This window comes from Alnus glutinosa, chromosome 11, assembly GCF_958979055.1.
Source record: "Alnus glutinosa chromosome 11, dhAlnGlut1.1, whole genome shotgun sequence".
Taxonomy (NCBI): Eukaryota; Viridiplantae; Streptophyta; class Magnoliopsida; order Fagales; family Betulaceae; genus Alnus; species Alnus glutinosa.
This window is the reverse complement of record NC_084896.1, coordinates 5,300,775-5,327,178: the sequence shown is the minus strand read 5'-3', so window position 1 is coordinate 5,327,178 and position 26,404 is coordinate 5,300,775. Positions and strand designations below refer to the sequence as shown.

Genomic DNA, 26,404 nt, shown 5'->3' with positions numbered 1-26,404 from the left:
GGAGATGGAAGACGGCTAGAGATCACCACCGGTGCCGAAAATGGGGGTGATCTACGCCGGAATGGGGGAAATGGGTCGACAGAAATGAGAGAATGTTAGTCGGTGGTGTAGACTGCCAGAGAATGCAGGTCGGAGCCGGAAAAAGGGAGTATAGTTTAGCCTTAACTAATCTTAGTTAATCTCAGTTATTGACAGCTGTATCTTGTAACTATTTTACTTTAGAGTAGATATTTTTCCTGTATTCACGGATCCTTATATACATTGTAATTGTATTCTTTCTCATTCACTCAATACAATCAGAAATTCTCCAGATATTTTCTCTCCATACTCTCTCTGTTTTCTCTGCTTTCATCTTCATTCTTCAACTTGTAATATGGTATCAGAGCAAGAATCAATGGCTTTTGATTCAACATACTCTGTTGTAATCTCCATTGATGATGCGTCAAGTCCATACTATCTCCATCACGGAGATATCCCCGATTCTGTCCTTGTTTCTCAGCTTCTTCATGGCGAAAACTACCATACTTGGAGCAGGTCCATGATCATGGCACTCATCGCCAAAAATAAGATAGGTTTTATTGATGGTTCCATAACCAAACCTTCGTCAACAACTGATGCACTTCATCGTCCATGGATTTGAAGCAACAACATGGTTCTCTCTTGGCTATTGAACTCCATCTCCAAAGACATTGCTGCTAGTGTGATTTATATCAACACTGCACAAGAGATGTGGCTAGACTTGAAGGAGCGTTTTTCACTGAGGAATGGACCTCGGATCTTCCAACTGCAGAAGGCTATCCCTGTACATACTCAAGGAAGCGAATCAGTGAGTTTGTATTTTACCAAACTCAAAAGTCTGTGGGATGAATTGGTGAATTATAGGCCTATTTCGGAATGTTCTTGTGGTTCCTCTAAGTCTAATCTTGATTATCAACATCAAGATTATGTTTTTCAATTTCTCATGGGTCTCAATGACTCTTTTTCACATATCAGAGGGCAGATCTTGCTAATTGATCCTATGCCGCCCATTAACAAGGTATTTTCCCTTGTTCTTCAAGAAGAACGACAATGTGATGTTTCAATTCTTTGTCCTAGCCAAGAGACTGTTGCAATGTTAACAAGATCGAATCAGCCACAACCACAACAACCTAGGTTTGGCAAGCCAACCTATTCTCAAAATTTCCGCAAAGAGAGACCTCTTTGTACTCATTGTGGACTGTTGGGGCATTTGGTGGATAAATGCTATAAGCTTCATGGATATCCTCCAGGATATAAGCCAACTCAGCCAAGGATGCAATTTTCCTCTGCCAATCAGGTGCAAGATTTTCAATCTAGCCCTGATTCTTCTTGGATGAGCACACCTCCTTTGGGCATTACTCACGAGCAGTGCCAACAACTTCTCTCCTTGTTGAAGCCTTCTACTTTTGAGACTTCTGCATCTATGAATCTTGTTGGTAGCACTTCTGCCAACCAAGATCAACTCTTCTCAACCATGTCAGGTATCTTCTCTTCATTTTTTTCCAATTCTTTCAATTCATCATATTCAGTTTTTCTGTCATACATTCTCAAGTCTTTCAAGCTACTTCACAAACTTCTTCTCATCGTTGGATCATAGATACCGGTGCAACGGACCACATGATTTGTTCCATTTCCTATTTTTCTTCTATTACAGCAATGGTTAATTCTTTTGTAAAATTGCCTAATGGTCAACTTGCGAAAGTCACTCATATTGGAACTGTCCAACTCTCGGTTAATTTGGTTCTTACAAATGTTCTTTGTATTCCATCTTTTTCTTTCAATCTAATTTCAGCAAGCAAGCTTACTAAAAATTCTCAATGTTGCCTTATTTTCCTTGATAAATTTTGCTTTATACAGAGCATGTCCACATGGTTGACGATTGGACTGGGTAAAGAAAGAGCTGGATTATTTTACTTGCAACATAACTCGGACTCTTCTTTGCCTCCTGGTTCTTCTTTTTCTGCAACTTCAATAAAAGCTGCCTCGACTGATGTATGGCACTACCGACTTGGACATCCATCTCAGTCTAGGCTAGCCTTGTTACATACTTTGCTTCCTGTTTCTTGTTCCAATTCCAATAAAATTTGTGTTGTATGTCCTTTGGCAAAACAACACAAGTTACCTTTTCCCGTTAGTCAATCTAGTTCTCTGTCCCCATTTGATCTTATTCATTGTGACATTTAGGGACCATTCTCGGTAAATACAATAAATGGATCTCGTTTTTTTTTTTTTTTTTTTTTTTTTTTCTTACAATTGTTGATGATTTCTCTCGTTTTACTTAGGTATACTTAATGCATCATAAGTCTCAAACACAATCAATCATCAAATCTTTTTCTAGCTATGTTGTTACTCAATTTAGCCTTAAAATTAAATGCTTAAGGTTTGATAATGGAGCCGAATTTGATATGGCTGATTTCTTTTCTTTAAATGGCATTATGCATCAACGTACTTGTGTAGCTACTCCACAACAAAATGCTATAGTCGAACGAAAGCATCAACACCTTCTTAATATAGCTAGGGCTTTGAGATTCTAATCCCATTTACCTCTTTCTTTTTGGGGTGATTGCTTACTCACAGCCACCCATATCATCAACCGTTTACTTACACCTCTCTTATCCAATAAATCTCCATATGAAGCTCTTTTTAAATATCCTCCTTCATATCATCACCTACGAGTATTTGGTTGTCTTTGCTTTGCATCTACTCTTGCTAAGTCTCGTTCTAAATTTGCACCTCGAGCTCGTCCTTGCATTTTCATTGGTTATCCTATAGGTGTGAAGGGTTACAAATTAATGGATCTTCACTCTCATTCTTCTTTTATTTCCAGAGATGTTGTTTTCCATGAATCCATTTTTTCCTATAATTCTTCTTTGACTTTTCCCATTTCCAATGATAACCTTGTCATTCCTCATTCTGTTCCAGATTATCATCCTACACAACCTTCTCTTTTTCCTTCTCCACATTCTGCTGTTGAATCATCCCATCATTCGGTTACTGAACCCTCTCTTGATTTCTCTTCTACGCATCCTAGTGACTATATTGTTCCACATTCTTCTAGTCCAGAACCTCCAGCCTATATTCTCCCTTCCAGAAAATCTTCAAGACTCCACAAAGAACCTAGTTATTTGCAAGATTATCACTGTCAGCTAGCTACTTCCCAGCCGGTCTCCACCTTTATGGACATGACTGTTAGCAAAAATTCAGGTACTCCTTATTCTTTATCTTCATTTCTTTCATATGATAAGCTGTCCCCTACTCATAAACATTTTAGTCTCTCTGTTTCTACTGTTTTTGAGCCTACCTATTATTATCAAGCCATTGCTTATCCTAAATGGTGTGAGGCCATGAAAGCTGAACTTCAAGCTCTTGAGAACAATAACACTTGGTCCCTTGTTGATCTTCCTCTTCATAAGAAACCTATTGGCTGCAAGTGGGTTTTTAAGGTCAAATATAAAGCTGATGGAACTGTTGAAAGACACAAAGCCCGGCTGGTTGCCAAGGGCTATACTCAATGTGAAGGAATTGACTATCACGAGACTTTTTCTCCTGTTGCTAAGCTCACCATAGTGAGATGTCTCTTAGCTCTTGCTACTACAAAACAATGGCATCTTCATCAATTGGATGTTAATAACGCTTTTCTTCATGGTGAATTGCATTAAGAAGTGTATATGACTCCTCCTCCCGGATACGTTCCTAAAGGTGATTCTCGGGTTTGCAAATTACTCAAATCCTTATATGGTCTCAAGCAGGCTTCCCGCCAATGGTACTCCAAATTCTCATCCACTCTCATTGAGCATGGTTTTAATCAATCAAAGGCGGATTATTCTCTTTTCACCAAAGTTTATGGTTCTTGTTTTCTTTCTATTTTAGTTTATGTTGATGATGTTATTCTGGCCAGTAATGATAGCAAGACTATTTCAGATTTTATATTCTTCCTCAACCAGAAATTCAAGCTAAAAGATCTTGGTTCTGCCAAGTACTTTCTTGGTCTTGAAATTGCTCAAAGTTCTAAGGGTATTTCTCTTTGTCAACGGAAATATGCTTTAGAGATACTTGAGGATTTTGGATTTCTTGGTTTTAAACCTTCTAAGTTTCCTATGGAACCTCACTTGAAACTTTCTCGGGATAATGGTGATCTTATTGCTGATCCTTCCATGTACCGAAGGTTGATTGGCAGGCTTATTTATCTTACCCTTACTAGACCTGATCTTGCATTCTCTGTGCAGATTTTGAGTCAATTCATGGATAAGCATCGTCAACCTCATTTGGATGCAGCTTACCGAGTTCTAAGATACATAAAAAATGCTCCTGGTCAGGGCATTTTCTTCCCCTCATCTTCTACTTGTCAACTTAAGGCATTTTGTGATAGTGATTGGGCAGGTTGTTCGGATTCCAGGAGGTCTACTACCGATTTTTGTGTGTTTATTAGGGACTCCTTCATCTCCTGGAAATCTAAAAAGCAGCATACTGTATCACGATCTTCTGCAGAAGCTGAATACCGAGCTATGACTGCTACTAGTTGTGAGCTTACATGGATTCGGGCTCTTCTTGCTGATCTCCACATTAGTCATTCTCAACCTTCTCTTCTTTACTGTGATAGCAAGGCAACCCTTTACATTGCAGCAAACCCCGTGTTCCATGAAAGAACCAAGCACATTGAGTTGGACTGTCACCTTGTTCGTGATCAGATTCTCAAAGGGGTTCTCCATACAATGCATGCCAATTCTCAGCTTAACTTAGCTGACCTCTTTACCAAGGCCCTTGGTCTTCAGGTTTTTAGTTCTTTGCTGTCCAAGATGAATGCTCTGAACACTTATAGTCCAGATCATCCATCTTGAGGGGGGGTATTACAGTTAGTTTTAACTAGTATAGTTTAGGCTTAACTAATCTCAGTTATTGATAGCTGTATCTTGTAACTACTTTAGTTTGGAGTAGATATTTTTCCTGTATTCACGGATCCTTATATACATTGTAATTGTATTCTTTCTCATTCACTCAATACAATCAGAAATTTTCCAGATATTTTCTCTCCATACTCTCTCTGTTTTCTCTGCTTTCATCTTCATTCTTCAACTTGTAATAGTCGCCGGACTTGGTGGAGAGAAATTTTCGGTCTTGCTCGATGGGGGGAAATTTTAGCTTTGGGGGGGGAAAATGAGGAAATGTCTGGTTTTGAGCAAAAAAATTATTAAAAGACAAAAGGCCCTTTCCACGTAGGAAAGGGCCGGGCAGGGGACGCCGTCCCCTGCCTATCATTACTCTGCACAAAATGCTTGCCCCCCAAAATTTGAGATCCGGTGAATACTGCTCATTTTAGTCAAGCCATAAGTAGGATTTTTAAAACCTGCAGTGGGCAGGTCCAAATGTCAAAATGGCCAATACTCAACCGTGCCCACCCTTACTTGCAATGAGAGATCGAGCTGCCTTGAATTAGGCCTATGTTAATGAGAAATGCTAGACGCTCTATATTCAAATGGGAATTCACGGCAATATTCACCAAAAGACTAATTAAACATCTCAAGTGTCAACATTAAATTTTCAATCTTTCAACCAAAAAAATAATGCTTTCTTGGCATTTTTTAGAAAGTAAAATATTTGGGAAAAAAAAAAAACCAAATAATTCTAGATATTAGATCATTTACAATTATTTATTCGAATTTAAGAAAATTTTCAGAGCTAATTATGAAATACTATTTATGAAACTCATTGATTAAATAAAAATTAGACTGTCCAAACACTGATTCGGTCATGTGAATTTCAAAAGTTATCTTTCACTATCACACTTGTCCGAATTCTCTCAAATTCAAACAAATAATTATAAACTATCCTAATCAAGCCGGGGAATACATTTGTATAAGCCACCGACCACCCAAAAAAAAAAAAACTAAACGAAAGAAAAATTTATATAATGAGATCTTGAAAGAGATTCTCTTTTATTTTCCTCAGATTTTCGGGGAAACAAAAAAGAGAGGGAATTAATGTTTGAAGTGAAAGATTCCTTCTCTCGGCAGCCAACGAATGAGGTGATGAAAAATGGGGAAGGAGAGGGGTGAGCTTTGCAGAAAACGAAACAGTAGGCTTTCAGAAGGAAGAAGAAACCATACCCGTTTAACCTTACGCTTTCAAAAGAAGAAGAAAGAAAGAACGCAGCTTTTTGTTTGCTTTCAGATGGTAAACGTTTTTTCACCATCTGATTTCTTGGCTGGTTGAAAAAAGAAAAAGAAAAGAGAAATGGTATTGGAAACTTGACGTGACTGATGCCACTGTCCACAGGCCTTGAAGACGGACAAGCACGATAGCAGCTTATCAATGGTATAGTGGATTGCGGTGGATTTTGTAGTTGAAGATGCGTTACTCATTATATATAGTTGAAGTTTGTTGGAAACTTGACGTGACTGATGCCACTGTAGCCACTGTCACAGGCCTTGAAGATGGACAAACATAATGTATCTTGTTTAGTGTGCTTGTTCAGCATTAATACTATAGGGATAATTGCACCGTTGGTTTTTGTGGTATATCATAATTATTTTTCACTCTCTATGATTTAAAAAGTTCATGGAATATTCCTGTGGTATGCAATAATTACGTTTTACTCCCTGGGTCGATTTTCTGTCCACCATTTTGACGGAATCTGTTAGCTCTACACATCAGCGCCACGTGTCGCCAATAAGATGGCGACACATGTCCATCTTAATAAAAAAATATAAATTTATTAAAAAATAAATAAATTGTACTCAATAACTTGATTGTTTACAATACATATATAGGTCCCTATTTATAGTTGAATAAATTGACCTATACAAATAAACCTAAATCGACTTCTACGAAGAAACATAAATCGACTTAGACTAAAAAATATAGATCAATAATATTATATTCATAATATATTCTAACATATATAACTGGATTCATATTGGCTGGATTTTATGCACGTGGGCCTGGCCTCAACTCAATAAGGCTGAGGCGATCTGTTATGATTGAACACGCAGCAGTATTACTGTATTTCTGTTGTAATTCTGTTGGGCAAAACAGTTGTATATAGCCCAATCTTTCATTTAGTAGCATATAAGAAATTGCTTGTATCTTGTTCCTTAGCCTGTAGTGATAGTTGGAGATCGACTGATCTCTCTCGAAGTAGATCATTTAATTGCTTGTAAAAGTTCATCTTCTATTCCATAATTCCCTACAATTGTTCTCACAATCCAATCCTGAACACTGAACCAGTAACCCCCAGACTTGTATTGCGTCTAGCATTTCTCGGAACTCAGTATCGATAACATAGATATGTTTATTACATAACCGAATTCCAATTGAGTTTATACTACTCGATCGAACACGAACTGTTTACAAACAACTCGATTAATTTATGGCCATAATCCGGGCGCAACAAACACAAGATTGATAAAGTACCATTAAAACCGTCTAAAGACAGAAATGTAGGATAACGTAAGAAATTAAATGTAGAATAAGTGGTGATTTAACACTCTTTATTTAAATATATATCATGTACTATGTAGCCCCTCTCTCTCTCTCTCTCATATTTTAAGAGAGAGAGATCGAGGGGCTACATGATATATATTTTAAGAATGTTTTTTAATTATGCTTCTCAGAGAAATTAATGTGTATACCATCTTCAAATCCTAACAAAGGACTTCGAGTAAGATTTCCTCCCTTGACGTTTGCCCACCTATAAAAAAACAGAAATTTAATATTTTCACCGGTCACCAGACAGCATCTTAGGTTGTCTCATATAATTGTGATTGGATACAGTAAGAGAATATATATATAAAATTGATGAATATCCAATAACAATTATATGGAGAATATATTCTCTACTAATCTCGCCAATGGCACAACTAAAGATCAAAGAAGACCAACTATAAAGAGAGAAGCGTTACTTTACCTATACTTGGTGCACAAGACATGTAGAAAGGTAGCCATGAACGTCTTACCATAGTCTGCCCCTGCACATTGTCTAATTCCTCCTCCAAAAGGCATGAAATTCTTTGATACAACGTTTGAGTCGAGATCCTGGTTCCGTCAAATGTTAAAAATAACTTTTTTTTAAAAAAAAAATAAAAATAAAATCAAGGAATCTGATGATCATCAATGAACAGCAATGATATATATATATATATATATAAAAGACAACCAAATCACACACCTTCCAGCGCCATGGATTGAAAGCAAGTGGATCCTTGAAGGTATCGGGGTTTAGGTGAAGAGCGGAATTTGCAAGCATAATGGTCCAACCGGCCGGAATTGTATGTCCTGGCGGCCGGTAAGTACTTAATTAGCCAATCATGCATTTACACTTTGTAAACCGGATATAAATATATACCGAACCAATTAAAAATATGGGAAAAAAACGTAAAAATAGTCTATCTAGTGACACTCATTTGCAATAAATTTCTTTGTAGAATGAAATTCGAGCTCATTCTAGTATGCAAAAATAATAAATAGGTCTATATTCTCAACTTCTGTTCAAATTTTTTTACGGAAACCATGTCAATACCAATCAAATTGTGATCATGTGTAACACATAATAAAAATAAAATATAAATACAAAAAAAAAAAATAATAAATACAAAAAGCTAGAAGAGGGAGTGCCTTCGACCATACCTGGGGTGGTGGCCAAGTTGAAATTACCCATATGCGTCCACTGGGGGTGGTTTGACCACCCCCTCAATTTTTTTTGACAATTTGAGAGTGTCTGAATCACGTTATGACCATTTTGTGAATGTGACTCGGTCACTCCTAATATAACTTTCATATATATATATATATATATATATATATATATATATATATATGCCTATTTATTATTTTTGCATATTGTAGTGAGCTCTCAACAAATTTTTATACCACACAAAACTTATTACAAATCAATGTATCTGAAGGAACTGATTTTACATTTTTTCTTAAAAATAATTGAGAGCAATATATATATATATATACCTTTAAATTCAATATCTGTCAATGTTCTTCGAAGTAAACCAGGAGCAACATTTCCCATCCTAAGAGCTTCATTGATCACCTGTACGTAATTTCCACGCATCAAAATGAATCTTAATTTATACAAGACTTAAGACTAATGAATGAAGATGGAGAGAACTCACTTGAAGGGTAAAAGTCATCGACTTATATTCATCCCATGTGAGCGAGGAATTTGGATTCTCTCTCTTTGTGAGAATTGCCTCGTGCTCAGCCTGATAAACGACACATTAATTAGTACGAAATGTCATTACTTAAATATTAGGGGTATGCATGCGGATGCGAATGTGGTTATTTACATGCAACATTGTAACCGTAACGCCTTCACGTCGTTATTAATTTTACTAACCACATCCGCGCGGTTATTAAATGTGGTTATTATCCGATATGCATATTAGATCATGAGCTTTTTGGGTTTCTATTAGAGCCTATTATAAACAATTTTAAAAATAATTTAGGCTAATTTTTAGTGTTTTGGACTTGTTTTTATTTTTTTTAAAGCCCTAATCTTTTAAAAATATATTAAATTGACATTACTATTGTCTTTTTGTCAAGTTTTACATGAGAAAGGAATACAACCAACTAAATCAATGTAAACATATATAATATATACACCTAATCCAAAACAGCATCTTTCTGTGAATTTATTAAATATAATATATGAAATATATATTTTATAAAATAACCACATCCGCATACTTTAAAATCGCTATTCGCGTCGACATATATGAATAGTAATTTTTGTTAACTGCATCTGCATCCACATGTGCGGATAGCGGATATATGCATATAGTGGATGTGCATGGGCGGATCGATATATTCCGCCCGCATGTCCACTCTTAATCATATATATCATATATAATAGGGGAATCACGTTAAAAGAAATTTGTAAATCTAAATTAAATACCATCAACTCTTGAACAACAGAAGGATGATCCGCAAGAAACTTGAGAGTCAATGATAGTACTGCAGAAATCGACTCAAAGGCAGCGAATAAGAAACCAAACAACACGTAGACGACAAAATCTTCTGATAAGAACTTTTCTTTATCCATGTCGCCTATGACTTGATCAAGGAAATCTCCGCGATGTTTCTCGGGCGAAATCACGATTCTCTCTTTCAGTACATTCCTTAAGAACATTAAAACTTCATTTTGGTCCTGAATAAATCCCCAAGATTAAAAACCTATTAATATTGTGTCTGAATCATCTCAAACGATCGAATTGATCTTTTTTTTAATTATTATATATGTATATATATACCTTCAAACACTTGTGGTATGCAGTGCCAGGGATGTTCAAGGGAAATGACATGAGACCTCCTAAGATATTGTTACATTTCTCACTGATCTTAACTGGCGATTTTTCAGCATCATAACCAAAGATTTGCTTCGCAGTGAAATCAAAAATCATCTGCAATAGCCAGGAAAGATAGGTTATATATATAATATTAATAACCGCAAATTTTCTGCTATTTATTGAGACAAGAGTTACAAGAACTTCAGAGTTACAATATGGTTTGTGTAAATTAATTTTTTTTGGCAAATTTCACTTACCACTCTTGATCTTTCATCTTTTTTTTTTTTTTTTTTTTTTTTTTTTTTTTTTTTAATTTCACCAATTCGTTAAGATTTTCCATTAAATCCTGTAAAATTTCCAAAATAACCATTTTATCTATATATATGATTGAAGCATTTGTATTTTTACAAATTTCGTTAAATTCTAACCAACACTTAATTTCTTGCAATTTTCTTTTTCTTTTTTTTTTTTCCTAGAAAAAATGAGGGTCATAAACCCTTCCGTTAGAGTTTAACGGAAAATTTTAACGGATGGGTAAAATTGAAAAAAAATTGAAAGATGGATACACTTAATTAACACTTTTTAAAATTTATAAGTATAATTGCAAAAGTGGTGAAAAATCAGGGGTAACAAGTAAAGTTTTCCCTAAATTTTTTGTTATAATTTTATTAATATAAAAGTAGAAGAGACGTGTAACGTTCATATTCTTTTTTTATAAATAAAGTCTTTTATACAATCGATCAAATAATCAAGGCCAGAAAGATGTAGTTAAGAAAATACTAGGACGTGTGAACATAAGCCATAGACCAAACCGGCCACCTTAATTTTATATCTTTCTTTCATGCTTTATAGTTAATATATCAGGGCAAACTGAAACTTACAGTTGTAGAGGCACGTTTCACTTCAACACAAGGCTGCTTTGACCATGTTTGTAGGGTTTTGTTAACAAATTCTTCAATCTGAGGAAGCATTCTTTCCTTTAGGCTGTCAGTACCAAAGTGTTCCAATCCGATGCTTCTTACGTATTTGTGGACCAAACCAAGTGCAGTTATCTTATTTTCACCTTCCATGGCGAAAATCTTTGAAAATGAATCCAAGTACCACAGTTCAACCAACTTCCCTTCTTGTTTAACGATGTAACGGTTGAACTCAGGATCTGTTGATACCACAATAGGCCGACCTGCCACACTAGTTCGAAATATGGGCCCATATCTGAACCAGAAGAAATTATAAGAAGATGATCAAACAATTGCATTGATGATGAATAGTTGGCCTATATAATCAGCAGTTTCAGGAATCAAGGTGCTTATTCTATACTGTTGGAAATAAATAGAAGGAAAGAAGGCAAGTACTGCATGTGTGTGTGTGTATATATATATAATATATGCTTAAGCAGCCATATCTATCCTAGCTATTTTAACAGTATCACTCAGTGGATGAATGATAATTGATCTTCCAAAATAAGGGTGAGATATATACATGATCATTGTTGAAGTTTGTGGGTAAATCTAAAAGAGGAGAATAATAGCGGAAGCAAGAAAGAGAAAGAATTACAGATAGTTTGGTGTTAGACATTTACGTCCGCTACGTATTCTGAATAGCTTCTAAAACTGCACCATGCTCATTAAGTTGATTGTCTAACAATACATAGGTTTTTATTTTATAATCAAAAACATCAATCGACCTATAGTACTAAGAAATATAAATCAATAATCACGTAAATATTAGAATATATTCTGACAATCATGCATGATTCATCATTCATGTACACATAACATAATATAAGTCAAAGAATGTTACATGCATGTTACCTTTGAACTCTGTTTTTGATGAAGGGGAGGAGGTCTAGAGAGTTACTGGGAGCAATCAACTGAAGAGACTCTCCAATAAGAGGAAGGCCCATGGAACCTGGAGGGAGAACTCCATTGCATTTTGGGTTGCTCCTCCATTTGTTTAGCCAGTGAACAGAAAGTATGGAAACCACAGCTACAACACACAGTCCAATTGTCCACATTTCTAGCTCTTTTGATCAGTAGATATACCCAAGATTAATTACTGAGAAATCTAATATGATCAAATTGACAATCCTTTTTGTGATCATATTTATATAGTCTGTTGTAAGGAAAGGCGTCATGTAATTAACATGCATCAGCTGGCACGTACAATTTCATGTGACTTTGCCCGAGGGGCAAGGGTAATTAAATAGAAATTAATTAGCTAGAAATGGGTTTGTACATAGCAATTAGCTACAAATTAGTTTATATAATAAAGTGACATGTACTTCTAAAGCATGTGAGAAACACATATTTTTTTTAATAGGATGTGCTTCTTGAACACATTGTTTTTAAGTGTAATGATATTTGCACAACTTCTGCACAATAATCCATGTGGTTAATAATTAAAAAAATGCTGAAATATCATTACACATAAGGATTGTTGTACACAAGTTGTGCACCGCACCTAACACCCTTTTGTTTTGAGAAATTATATTTACACAACATACTTTATACAACACACTCACATGGGTCACATGAGGTGGGACCCATGTGAATAGGACCCACCACATGTCAGTGTGTTGTGTAAAGTGTGTTGTGCAAGGATCACTTTGATGCAAGGGATTCGAGTCAGACGATACTGAGTTATCAGATTGCACATTGATGGCGTTGAATTACCTGGAGCAGGCAGATCAGCGCAAGATTGACAAGAAATCGTGATCTAACCTAATTAGAGCAATTTTCGAGTACGCTACAATATTTTGGTCATAACTTTGGCTACGAGTATCCGATTTGCGCATATGACTCCAATTCGGAAAGCTCTCTTCGGCGCACACGTCATGGCTACTAAGCAATGCTCCGTACGCCTCGTTTCGAGCCCAAAATCCACTGTTTTCCCTTTAAAAACCTTAATTTTAGATTTTTTTTTTTCCTTTTATTAACTTTTCGTTTATTGTTTAGGAGGTGATTCTGAACCCGATTTGGGCCAGATTTTTGGCAGCCAACTTATCTTATTCTATATTTCGTTTTATTAAGGTTAATAGGGTTTTGTTATTTTTGGCAATTTTCAGCTATATTAGCCCGGCTTGTGGGCCTTTTTGAATAGACGATTGATTATTGATATTTTCTCAGAGTTTGTCTCTGTGTTTTGGGGATAATTATTCTGTTTTCTTCATTGCAAACTGCCTATTGAATAGCTTGCAGAATAATCACTATTCTGTCCTGCGTCAATTGGTATCAGAGCTTCAGCACTTTCCTAAGACTAATTCTTCATCAGTTTCGATGGCTAGTGGTCGTCGTGGGCAGGTTTCGAATGAGGAAACTCCGCACCATGATCATAACGTTCAGGATGTGATGATTGAGGATTTGCATAGGTAAGTTGCAGAGTTAGCCTAGCGCCTTGCGGCGCAGGAAGTCGACAATCGTGAGATGGAGAACTCCGGTTTTGATTCCACCTTTGACAACCCGTATCACAATCCTGCTCCAAATTGGGGGTATCGTGGTTGGGAAAGTTATCATGGTGCCCTCGGTTTCAAAGTAGACTCGAGTGCGCTATAGTATTTTTGCCATAACTTTGACTACGAGTATCCGATTTGCGCATATGACCCCAATTCGGAAAGCTCTCTTTGGCGCGCACATAGCAACTCGTTTCAAGCCCAAAATCCTCTATTTTCCCTTTAAAAACCCTAATTTTAAATATTCTTTTCATTTTATTAACTTTTCATTTATTGTTTAGGAGGCGATTTTGAACTCGATTTGGGCCAAATTTTTGGCAGCTGACTTATCTTATTCTATATTCCATTTTATTAAGGTTATTAGGGTTTTGCTATTTTTAACAATTTTTCAGCTATATTAGCCCGACTTGTGGGCCTTTTTGAATAGACGATTGATTATTGATATTTTCTCAGATTTTGTGTCTATGTTTTGGGGATAATTATTCTGTTTTCTTCCTTTCAAACTGCCTATTGAATAGCCTGCAGAATAATCACTATTCTGTCTGGCATCACATTTCCCGTCTGTTTTTAATAACATTAATAAGAAAGAGATATGTTATTTGCACAACTCTTACACAACAATACTGATGTGTCCAGCATTCTTTTTTTAAAAAAATAAAAATAAAAATATTAGTCACATCAACATTGTTGTGCATTAGTTGTTGTTTAACTAACATATCTCAATAAGAAAATATGTGCTTCTCACATGCTTTAGAAACACATGTCACTTTACTAAACTGATTTGTAGCTAATTTCTGTCCTGCAACTAAAATGTCTCTTTAACCCTTTCATTCACTCAACTACAATTTTCAGCAGACCTAAGGGAAGAATAATGAACACATGCAGCATACCCTACATCGTGCTTGAATTTTAATTTTGTCTTCAGTCTGGCAACTACAAAGTCCTGCCCACAATATCAACTTGTTGGAATTTAATTTCAGAAAAGAAGCGGCAAGTTTTGGTTGGGACAAGCTATCGCATGCACGGAAGTGAGGCAAGCTATTTTAATTAGCTTGCTTGGTTGTACTTGAATTTTCATTCAACTACAATTTTCAGCAGACCTAAGGGAAGAATAACAAACACATCATAACCTACATCCTACTTGAATTTTAATTTTGTCTCCAGTCCCACCGCAATTACAGAGTTTCAAAATATCACTGTATTTATTTTAAAAAAATAAATTATAAAAATTTTCAAAGATTACAAATTCCGTTAAATTCTGAACAACACTTCAATCTTAGCAATTTTTTCTTAAAAAAAAAAGAGTATTTTGAGAATTTTAGCAGGATTTAATAGTAAATCATAAAAGTACTTGTTAATATTGAGACGTTTTGAAAATTTGATACCCTAGTTTGACACGTTTTAAAGTTCAATTAATACCCTTAAGTCAAATAGGCCGATAATTCGGTACCCTTAAGTGAAGTTTTTCCAAAAATTAAATTATAACGAAAAACGCACAAATAGCGAGTTATAGGCTGGTTCAATTTTTAAAGAGCAGAAACTGATTGCAGAACCGGCCAATTTTGATGTTTGAGGACCTGGTAGAAATTCAAAGCAGGAACTATACGTTACATGAAACGTACGTTGAAGATTCAGCACCCATTGACGGGATTGGGGCCACTGGATCACTAAACGAGGAAAAATGATAAGGAGTATCAAATGCACAATTTTCTTTTATTTCTAAAGGAAATATGAGGGGTAAAGTTACAAAAGACTAACAAAATTTAGGATTTAATAGTCAAAATACCTCTCTTGTTTTTTCTTCTTTTTTTTTTTAAAAAAAAAAAAAAGAAAAAGAAAAAAAAATGATAAGATTTAGGTGGTGGTTAGAATTTAACAAAGTTTGCAAAAATATCAATACCTGAATCTTTGAAAATTTTTATACTTTTTTTTTTTAAAAAAAAAAAAAAAAAACATAGGCATTTTGAGAATTTTGGCAGAATTTAATAGCAAATTCTAATGGAGTACCCTTAAGTGTGACGTTTGGAAACGTGGATACCCCAATTTAAAACGTTTGCTAGTTCAGTACTCTTATCTCAAAACAGCATATAATTTGATACCCTTTTGTGAAGTTATCTATTTTTATTTTTTAATTTCACTTCAATTTGGGATTCAAAACGTCAACAAATCAGGCATGGGTACTTACTTGAATTTTCATTCAACTACAATTTTCAGCAGACCTAAGGGAAGAATAATAGACACAGCATACCTTACATCATACTTGAATTTTAATTTTGTCTTCAGTCCGACAATTACAAATTTTCAAAATACTTTTGTATTTATATTTTTAAAAAATTTATAAAAAATTTCAAAGATTTAAGCATGAACATTTTTACAAATTTCGTTAAATTCTGACAAACACCTAAATCTTAACAATTCTTTTCTTTTCTTTAAGGGGTATTTTGAAATTTTTGACAAGATCTAATAGAGTACTTGTTATTAAAACGTTTTAAAAATTAGATACTCTAATTTAAGACGTTTTAAAGTACAATACTTTTAAGTGAAATAGATCGATAGTTCGGCACCTTCGGTGAAGTTTTTCCTAAAATTAAATTATAATGAAAAACGTGCACATAACGAGGTATAGGCTGGTACAATTTTAAAGAGCAGAAATTGAATGTAGAACTGGCCAATTTTGAAAATTTGCCAGGGTTTGGCTTATTATCTCTGGCGTGATAATTAGCAACCTACAGGACCGCTTTATTTGAAATATGGGCAGAGCTTCATATGATTCAGCCAGCTTTTTGCAAAGCTAAAATCTCAAGTGTGCTGCACAATTATGATGTACGAGGACCTGGTAGAGATTCAAAGCAGGAAGTATAAAGTCACATGAAACATCGAATATTCAGCCCCATTGAATCACTAAACGAGGAAAAATGACAAGGAGTATCAAATGCACAATTTTCTTTTATTTCTAAAGGAAATATGAGGGGTAAAGTTGCAGCAGACGAACAAATTTGAGTTGAAATGAATGACATTCGGCTTGTAGGAAGGGAGAAACAATGTTTAATAATAACCTTTCATCAAATTCAGAAATGTAAGAAGAAAACTCTCAAGAGAATTTTTTATTGCAACACTCACCATTTTGATTACTCACGTCACTAGAGATATTCACACTTCCAGACAAGCAACATAACCTACCAATGAATATGGAACAAGCTGTATAAATCAAACGGTTCGAGAACGGTTGGGCGAAACCAGCAGAGGCAAGCGAAAGCCGAGAAATAAGGTGGTAATTCCTAACCAATCAGTCCAGATTAGCGATGACGGCATCGACAATCTCTTGGGTGGTGCTGTCTCCACCAAGATCTTTTGTACGGTATTTGCCCTCAGAGATGACACGCTTCACAGCAGTCTCGAGCCGATCGGCAAATGAAGGAAACTGGAGGTGCCTGAGCATCATGGCTGATGAGAGGAGCAAAGCTACGGGGTTTGCCTTCTTTTGATGCGTTATGTTTTCACTCCCCACATTTCCTGCTGAAGCACCTTGCTCAAACACGGCATGATCAGCCCCCGCATTGCCTGTAGACACCAAACACCGTATGAGATAAGAAATCACCAAAAAAAAAACAAAAAAAAAAAAAAGACAAGAACATTGTCGTCTTTTTGCTTTGTCTTCTTTTACTTATTTTTTCTGGTCTGCCGCGATTTGATTAGACACAGTTAACAAATAAAAAATAATAATAATTCCTCACCCCATCTTGATCAGATTCATGCCATGAAAAAGCCAAGTTATGGTCCGTTTGAATTTACGATTTCAAAAAGTGCGATTTAAAATGTGCGATTTGAAAAGGTAATTTTTAAAAACGCAGTTTAACATTTGGCAAAATCGCAGTTTGGCCTATAAAATTGAAAGTTTAGCCTTTAAAATTTTGTATTTTTAAATCGCAATTTTTTAAAAACGCAATTTTCAAACGATTCATTTTCTGCGATTTGGTTTAAAATCACACTTTTTTTCTACGAAATCCCAATCACAAACGCACCTTTAGTATGTTCACATTATGACATCCAAAATCTATAAGGCTATGATTACGAATGGTACCTCCTGGCATTACACCAGTGCCTCCAGCAATACCAGCTGCTGTATTTGCCACTAGATTGCCGTAAAGATTGGGAGTCACCTACAAAACAAAAAACTGACTCCATCAGTGCGCTGGGGGAAGAAATTAACAGAAGTGATTAATTAAATCTTCAACTCACGCACATCATCAATTGGACAGGTGAAAAGTAGACATAAGAGACCCCAAGGTATAGATGACTCTAGATATATGACTTTAGCTTATTCCTCAGCAGGCCAAAATGTAATAAGAAGGTTCCCAAAGCCCTTGAAATTAAGAAAGGAATGAATCAAGGGTTCAATAGATAACTTAGGTAATTTGAATAAACAACGAGAGCAAAACCCAAGAGAACACAATTGAGGAAAGAAAGAAAAGGAGGAACAACATTCTGAACTCATGAAAGCAACAAAATCTGAATTCACATAGCCTCGGAAAGCAGATTATTTGGCTGCTTGAGCACAATGAAACAATTCAAGCCAGGTCAGCTCAAGCATTTTATCCTCAAAATCCAACATTCATTTTTTGTGTTTAGATTTACCTCTGCTAGAGCATATATGTAGATACATAATACTCCATAATCTCATTACTTTAAACTACTCAATCACTTCTTCTGTCTAGTATTCTCTAATTATATCTCAAGGGGGTCATGTCATCAAATCCAACCCCCCCCCCCCCCAAAAAAAAAAAAAAAGAAAAAGAAAAAGAGAAAGGAAAACTAAAAAAGTACACCTAGGGGAAGAGGGAAAAGCCCCAGGTTTAGCTTCTTTTGTGAGCATGAGCACCTGCACGAGCTGCTCCACAAGCCAAGCCAGAGATAAAGCGTGCAGATGAAAGAATTGTATCTTGTTACACCATGGGATACCAAGCTGAACTGAATCATTCAATTCCAGTCAAGTTCATCTCAACCCAATATACAGCAGGATCTACTAACAATTCATCGGTCCTCACTCCACTAAAAGACAAGTTTACCAAGAACTTTTTATCACTGTATACGGCAGAGAAGTAAAACTTAATATGCCAAAAATTAAGAACAGGTACACATAATATCAAGTCATAAAGTGTGCAGATGAAAGAATTGTATCTTGTTACACCATTGGATACCAAGCTGAACTGAATCATTCAATTCCAGTCAAGTTCATCTAAACCCAATATACAGCAGGATCTACTATCTAACAATTCATCGGTCCTCACTCCACTAAAAGACAAGTTTACCAAAAACTTTTTATCACTGTATACAGCAGGGAAGTAAAACTTAATATGCCAAAAATTAAATATAGGTACACATAATATCAAGTCATAATACTTGTAAAAAAAATAATAATAATATCAAGTCATAATAGAATAAATGAGTGCTGTGCTTCACCATTAGAACCAAAACGATTTTTCTTTTTTCTCAAAGTCACATACCATAACATCGAATTGCTCGGGCTTTGAAACAAGTTGCATGCAGCAGTTGTCCACGATGATCTCATTGTACTTAATACCAGGATAATTGGTTGCAACCTCCCGGCAAGATTCTAAAAATAAACCATCTGCGAGTTTCATGATGTTGGCTTTGTGCACGGCCGTCACCTTTTTCCTGTTGTTTAGGTAAGCATACTCAAACGCGTATTTTGCAATGCGTTCTGAGCAGAACTTTGTTATCACCTAAGACAAACCACGTCATTGAACAAGAAAATAAAACTACTCTTCTTACAAATGTTACAAAATAATATATTAAAAGACTACAAAAGTAAAAAATTTCTTCATAATCGCTAAACAGAAATCCTGGTTTGGCAAAAATCCTCCAGAGTTCCTATTACAGTCTACCTTGTAGAGTTCCTTAAATCCTAACCATTATTTTAAATTAAATGATTTAGATTTTCTCCCTCAGCATTTATCACATGTAATAGGCTGAGACTAGGAACTTTTATCCTCCTTCTATCATACTCTGTATCTTTGGACTACGCCACTACGGCTTATGTGTTCCCCTTATCTTTTAGCTTTCTTGATTTTCTTACTTGTTTCTCTAGTTAGGCGTTTCCTTTTATATACTCTCAGTGTACTAAGAGGCACCTCACGCTTTTAATGAGATTGGCTTATTATTTAAAAAAAAAAAAAAGGCTGAGACTCAAATTTTAAAATATTCTAACTTATCAAAAAATATGCTGAGACTCAGATTTTAAAATATTCTTAATTTATCTTTACTTCATTGCATATTAAATGTGATACTTACTGAGGTGGTAAAATCCGAACAAATAGTGATCATGATTTAAGGCACTTCAAAAAATACCAAATAATTTGAGTCAGACAATAGCAACTAGAAAACTATAAATTTTAACTAGATGGTTCAGATTTTTTCATCGCAGATTACAATTTAACAAAATACAGTGGATAGAAAAATCTACTAACTTTATGAGATACAATGAACGAAGACAAATTAAAAATCAAAGCAAAATATGAACCAATTAATTTTTTTTTGATAAGTAATGAACCAATTAATTAAAAACAACGATTAAGAATTTAAGAACGCCGTATAATCCTGAATATACCTTGAGGCTTTCGACGACGCCGGGGACGACCTCGTGCTCGAGGCCGGAGTATTCACCCTCGGTGTTCTCCCTAATCACAACGATATCCACATTCTCGTGGCGAGTGGGAAGCCCAGGGAGATTGAAGCAATGGACGAGCGAGGCGTAGAGGTCGAGCTCCTTCCGGAGCTGCACGTTGAGCGAGTTCACTCCGCCACCGACCCGCGTCCGGAGCCCGCCCTTCAGGCACACCTTGTTCTTCTGGATCGACTCGATCACTTCCTGTGGGACACGGCTCATATCGCCGTGCACGTCGTAGCGCTCGAAGTACACCGGCGCGTGCATTGCCTCCATCACCTGCTCCACCGCGTTCGTCACCAAAGGCCCCACGCCGTCCCCGGGGATCAAAGTCACCGCGCGTGGCGCCCCGTCGCCGGGTCGGGGCATGTAGGTCACGGATCGGGTCCACGCGGGGTGCCTGTCCGTGAGCTGCTTGAGGATCGGGAGGGCTCGGCGCGCCATGTGATGGATATACGGAAGATTATGGTGTCTCCGGGGGTAAAGTTAAGCTTTTTGGACTTTCGGAGACTAGAGTTGAGGAGAAGGTTTAAGAGGAGCCATGAAAGAGCGCGTGATTGATTGAGGATAAAACGGAGCAGTTTTTTGCAGTAATGCCCCTTTTGTATGACTTTTTTTTACTTATCATCCGTTTCCACGTAAAATCTCGTAAAACCTTTTCGATGAAATTCCTTTTTGTTTATACCAAAATATACCAATGGTGTAAAATTGAATTCGGCAACCGTCCCAAGATTCTGGCCAAAATGACTGGAAGTCACAGGATTTTGGCAAAAAATTTTAGATTCCGGCTAGTTTAACTAGAATACGAATAAAATGGCAAGAATCCGGCTATACTAGCTCAATTCCGGCTAGTTTGGCAAGAATATAATTCGCTGGAATTCGACAAAGTCTCCGAATTCCGACATAAATTTATAGATTCCGGCCAAACTGGCCTGAATCCGGAAAAAACGGCCAGAATCCGGCTATGCTGGTCGGATTCTGGCTGTACTGGTCAGATTCCGGTGACCATCACCGAAATTCGGCCATTGCCGCTGGATTCTGACAATCCGAGACTATAATTCGAGGATCTTCAGCGGTAGAGTCGGGTTACTAACAAACTCCAATACCCGGTGATGGTGAATTCCCACAAACATGCTTAGAAGAATAATGAGTTGAAATATAAAAAACGATTTACAGTTTTCAAAATTGTAAATCGTTTTCCAAAAATTAAAAAAGATTTTACGAGTTTCGGCGTAAAATGATTTCTGGAAAATGATTTCGGCATTTTTCCGGTGTTTGGTAGGGGCGAAAATAATAGTCAACCGGAAAATGATTTCTGTTTGACCAAAAATGCTTAGTAAATTTCGGAAAATGATTTACGCTTTTTAAAAGCGTAAATCGTTTTCCGAATACGCCAGATGCAGTCGATCTATTTTAAACGGCACAGTCAACCTTCACGTTCAAGCAGCCGACCACCATCGAAATATTGCCGGTATCGGAATCCGACAACATCCGGTTAATGTCACCGGAATCTGGCGACGGAATCCGGCCACCTTCGCCGGAATCCGGCTATCCCAGATTCCGACGAAACTGTTCGGATTCCGGCCTTTATCTCGAATTATGGCTATATTAGCCGGAATCAGGTAAAAATGGTCAGAATCTTGTCGGTCAGTGACCGAATCTCGTCATCGATGATTTTTATATTATTTTACATTAATATTTTTATGTTGTGAATAAAAATTGATTTTTATAAGTTAATATGATTGAATAAAAATATAAAAAAAATATTTGCGATTTTCCGTACGCGCCAAACACCGGAAAATGCTTTCGACGGAAAATGGTTTCATGAAAAATGACTTCCCTGAAACCATTTTACTATGGAAACCATTTTACGTCCAAACAAACGGAGTGAAATCTGAAAATGATTTCCGTTGATCATTTTTTTTGTTTCCACCAAACACCGAAAAATGCCGAAAACATTTTTTTGAAAACATTTTACGCCGAAACAATCAAAGCATTAATGTATTTTTGCCTTTTTTGCTAGTCCTAAAAATAATTAACAAATGAGCTTTATATAATATTTTTATAATGGAACGAAAAATTAATGCGACGATAAAGAAAAAAAGGACATAAACTTTCTACAAAACAGTTTGTAAGAAATTTCATAAAGCCCACATATAAGAGTGACATGCATCCTTTAAACATGTGAGAAGTACATATTATTAAAATAACGGGAAAATATTTTTGTACAACACAATTGCACAATACAAGACATATGAGATGGGACCCATGTGAGTAGAACCCACTACATGGGTCCCATTTCATGCGTCTTGTGTTGTGCACTAATCACATACAACTCTAAAACAACATATACTTCTCACATGCCAAGGGACACATGTCAATCTTATGCGTAGGTTGTATAAAATTACTTATAAATCCATCAAAGTTTCTATCTTCAACCACCCACATCATGCTTGCAATTTGTCTTCGACATTAATCTTATAATCGACAAAATTGATCTCTTTAGCACTTTTTGATAATTTGATGGGTCATAGTAGTAAATTTGATAGTTTAAGGGGTTACTTTTAAAACGACTTGTAATTTGTGGAGCTTTTTTATAATTATCCCTAAAGATAAATATAACTTTTCAATGGCTGAAACCCTCTCTTTCATGCACGAATACCATTTGCATTGATCAACTTTTTACCCAGTTAATCTAAATGGCAATGAAATTTCAACTTGACAATCGAGTGAATTTGGTACGATTCAATGCAATTAGTGTACAAATTATTTTGAGCCTTTGATGTGATTTCGTAACATTAAAATATAAGAAATTAGGACTTTAATATTGAGTGAGGACTTATTTCTCTATTTATTTGTTATCAGAATCTTATTTATGGGTTCTTCTATGTGAAGAGTGCGTATCATTTAGAAATGAACAGCAGAGCTCAAGCTCGAGGGGAGAGCTCAAATTCCAAGAAAAAACAAGGAGGGCTGGCTGGCTTTATCATTTATGGAGTAGCAGAGGCAGTAGCTCTTTGGAAGGCAGTGAATCTGTGCAGTGACATAGGAGTCTCTCAAGTGGAATTTGAAGGCGATTCTTTGGAGGTGGTTCAGGCTGTGAATAGAGAGAGTCCTTGTTGGAAATCCTATGGCCATTTGATTGCAGATATTCAGACTAAGCTCCTGGTTTTCCATAGGTATGCAGTCCGGCATGTGGGCAGATCAGCTAATATATAAAGCTGCTCATGGTTTGGCAAAATTGGCAGTGAACCTTTCTTTAGATTTTGTCTGGAACGGAATATGTCCTGAATCTATCAGGGATGTTGTACTTGCTAAGTAAGCATTTTTCAGTTGATTCTATAAAGACAGTTGATTTTACTCAAAAAAAGAAAAAACAAATGTTACAACAGTTAGGGTTTGGCATAAACGGATTCGGTTCATAAACGGACCGATCACCGATCCACTTAATCCATTTATGAAATTATATATAATAAATATATATTAAAACAGGTCGTGTTGAGTTAGGCACCAAACTGGTTAAACATATTATATTTTAGTATAAACATGTCAACCGAATCGATTTATTTGTGACTCGTTTATTATACGGGTCTTGTCATGAGTCTTCCTTCTAACTTTTGCTTATAAAATGTTTATGATGTTACACTTTAACTCTTCTGCCCACGTTTCTGGTTTGAAAGAGTCAACCACTCCTTCCACCGTCGACCTGCTTTTAGATTTTATTTTATTCTATATAACTGTTTGTTTATATTATGTCACGTTATTTATTATATTTATGAGACAATATAAAAAAATAAAAGTAAAATAGAGAGAATACATTTTCCAATTCAAATTTGATTTTATTTCATGTAACAATATACATGATATAAGTTATTTATTAAATTATAAACATATGGAAAGGATCCTATTCCTTAGCGGCAAGCTAATACACGAGACAATTTATTAATCAAGCCGCGGTTTAAGATGGTAAAATCTTGATATTAGCATAATCATAACAGAAGGGTATTTTGGTTATTGACTATGAAAAACCTGGGAAAAAATATATGAGAATCGCAACTAACTACCCTTTCTCGGAAATTGTCAGCAACCATCCCAAATGCGTACGACAAGTCGACAACGGATATAAATGTCCAGTGAATAAAACATAGAAAAATAGAACCAATTTGGTTTCATGAATATTTTGCAAAATATTCAGAAACAACACGGCTGTGATGTTTCAGCCATGGCTTCCCCTGCTCCAATTCCTTGTATTCCTCATTTCTGCGGTTTCTCTCTCTCATGTTTGAATTGACCTTTAATGAATTGGCAAGTCAAAAGAGTCAATTTGAACACGACATGCCAACCCAAATTATTAACCCTAAAAAAACCAACAAAATTGCATGATAAGTAAGGTGATTTACACCATAACTACTGCCCACCAATTGATCAATAAGAGTTCTGGCCCCAACAATTCTGCAATCCCCCCATTGATTTTCTATGTAGTGGCCAAATGAGGACCAAGCAAATTGCCTGAAAAGAAGGTCCAAAGGTCTATTCAATAACTTAACTGATTCTAACTAAAACCTCCAAAGTAATTAAAGAAGCTAATTGGAGAAATAAAAAAGAAACAATGTATAAACACATAGAGATAACAAGATTAACACGACGACTATGTTAATCGAAGCAAAAAGAAAACAAAAGGTGAAAATGAGCTCTTTTTTTTTTTTTTTGGTAAGCAAGTAAAAATGAGCTTTTAAATGTGGTTTATGTGCTCTCATATTTAATAAAAGCAAATTTGATATAGCGAAATGATAAAAATCATTCTTCGTCCCATATTTTACCATCTCCGTACTGCAAATGAGTGAATCCACCATCTCTGAACTGTAGATGAGTGAATCCATTATTAGATTTGTATAATCCACATATCCAATAGTGAATTTTCTAAAAAGATGGTTAAAAGAGGGGATAGAGAATGATATATAGCATTGCTCTTTGATATAACATACAAACAAGAGTTCTTCATCCAAACTGGCATCATTTAATATATGAACTAGGAAACCAGAATTCAAGATAGAGAGAACATCAAAATATACAAAACTATGAAACTTGAGATCAAATCATACTGATGGCAATACAACCAATTACAACCAAAGTCCATGCCAACTAAACAATAAATTTACCACAAACCTTGGGTACTCAAACGTTTGAGTAATGGTGATAAACACTGTTATCTTGAACCCCTACCCACAAATGTGCCCCTAAAGTCTCTCTGCCTTCCCATTCTTCACTTGCTTCATTTGCTTTAATATTTGGTTTCCTCCACTACTTCAAATAGAAAGTAAAACTTAGAGGTAAAAAAAAATCGCATGCCTTTTACTCATAACCACCAATTAATGTCTTAAAGAGATAGTTCAATCGGCTAGGGGCCATGCCTCATGAAACGGAGATTACTAGTTCGAATCCCCTTTTTCACTCTTGTGTGGACATGTCAAAAAAAAAAAAAAAAAACCACTAATTAATCTCACATATAATTTCAATGACTTGTTTGAATAATGCTTCGCATTTTCATGTTCACTTTAATGTGAAGTGACACAAAATTGTCATTTACATATTACACACGATTTTTGCTTGTTAGGTAAATTGTATTTCATGATATATCCATGGAGTATTCATGATTGGATCAGTTCAAAACTTGATATGTAATTAAATAAAAAAAAAAAAAAAAGAAGAAAAGAAAAGAAACTCAAAATTTACATATTAATGCATCTTGACAGGGCCGGCCAACCCCTATGGCAACTTAGGCAATTGCTTAGGGACGCCAATTAATAATTGTATAGTAAAAGTTTTTTTCTAAAAAGAAAGTAAGGTTCTAATATGCTAATTTTTTTTTTTTTTTTAAAAAAAATAGTCTCTAATTATGGTTTCTAATTAATAATTGTACAATAAATATTCTTTCCAAAAAAAAAAAAACTTTTAAAATTC

At 35.6% G+C, this 26,404-nt stretch overlaps 3 protein-coding genes across 4 annotated transcripts; 1 reads left to right on the top strand and 2 right to left on the bottom strand.

Annotated features, from left to right (window-relative positions):
* Positions 1 to 3,686: 3,686 nt before the first annotated feature.
* On the top strand, positions 3,687 to 4,856 carry LOC133881027 (uncharacterized mitochondrial protein AtMg00810-like). The gene has a single exon (XM_062319993.1). It carries the CDS (start codon positions 3,687 to 3,689, stop codon positions 4,854 to 4,856), a length of 1,170 nt encoding a protein of 389 aa, XP_062175977.1.
* Positions 4,857 to 7,153: 2,297 nt separating this feature from the next.
* On the bottom strand, positions 7,154 to 12,373 carry LOC133882664 (cucurbitadienol 11-hydroxylase-like). The gene is made up of 9 exons (XM_062321869.1): positions 12,122 to 12,373; positions 11,192 to 11,522; positions 10,275 to 10,424; positions 9,920 to 10,171; positions 9,138 to 9,227; positions 8,977 to 9,055; positions 8,183 to 8,289; positions 7,922 to 8,049; positions 7,154 to 7,705 (listed from the first exon to the last, which is right to left on the bottom strand). Exons 1-9 carry the CDS (start codon positions 12,322 to 12,324, stop codon positions 7,612 to 7,614), a joined length of 1,434 nt encoding a protein of 477 aa, XP_062177853.1. The 5' UTR covers positions 12,325 to 12,373; the 3' UTR covers positions 7,154 to 7,611.
* Positions 12,374 to 16,681: 4,308 nt separating this feature from the next.
* LOC133882089 (isocitrate dehydrogenase [NAD] regulatory subunit 1, mitochondrial) lies at positions 16,682 to 21,024 on the bottom strand. 2 transcript variants are annotated; one of them, XM_062321193.1, is made up of 4 exons: positions 20,387 to 21,024; positions 19,263 to 19,490; positions 17,840 to 17,918; positions 16,682 to 17,319 (listed from the first exon to the last, which is right to left on the bottom strand). In XM_062321193.1, the coding sequence occupies exons 1-4, from the start codon at positions 20,885 to 20,887 to the stop codon at positions 17,045 to 17,047; spliced, it is 1,083 nt and encodes a 360-aa protein (XP_062177177.1). In that variant the 5' UTR covers positions 20,888 to 21,024; the 3' UTR covers positions 16,682 to 17,044. The 2 variants fall into 2 exon arrangements, with proteins under 2 accessions (XP_062177177.1, XP_062177176.1); XM_062321192.1 differs by having other exon boundaries at positions 19,263 to 19,502; positions 20,387 to 21,023.
* Positions 21,025 to 26,404: the final 5,380 nt, after the last annotated feature.

Excerpts from the sequence above, each read along its gene's own strand:
- LOC133881027 (XM_062319993.1), top strand. The coding sequence starts at position 3,687 with ATGACTCCTCCTCCCGGATACGTTCCTAAAGGTGATTCTCGGGTTTGC.
- LOC133882664 (XM_062321869.1), bottom strand. The coding sequence starts at position 12,324 with ATGTGGACAATTGGACTGTGTGTTGTAGCTGTGGTTTCCATACTTTCT. Across the intron at positions 11,523-12,121 it reads ATCAAAAACAGAGTTCAAAG|ATATGGGCCCATATTTCGAA; the intron begins GTAACATGCATG and ends CTTCTGGTTCAG. Across the intron at positions 9,228-9,919 it reads CTGTTGTTCAAGAGTTGATG|GCTGAGCACGAGGCAATTCT; the intron begins GTATTTAATTTA and ends GTCGTTTATCAG.
- LOC133882089 (XM_062321192.1), bottom strand. The coding sequence starts at position 20,887 with ATGGCGCGCCGAGCCCTCCCGATCCTCAAGCAGCTCACGGACAGGCAC. Across the intron at positions 19,503-20,386 it reads GCGTCGTCGAAAGCCTCAAG|GTGATAACAAAGTTCTGCTC; the intron begins GTATATTCAGGA and ends GGTTTGTCTTAG. Across the intron at positions 17,919-19,262 it reads CCGAGCAATTCGATGTTATG|GTGACTCCCAATCTTTACGG; the intron begins GTATGTGACTTT and ends TTTGTTTTGTAG.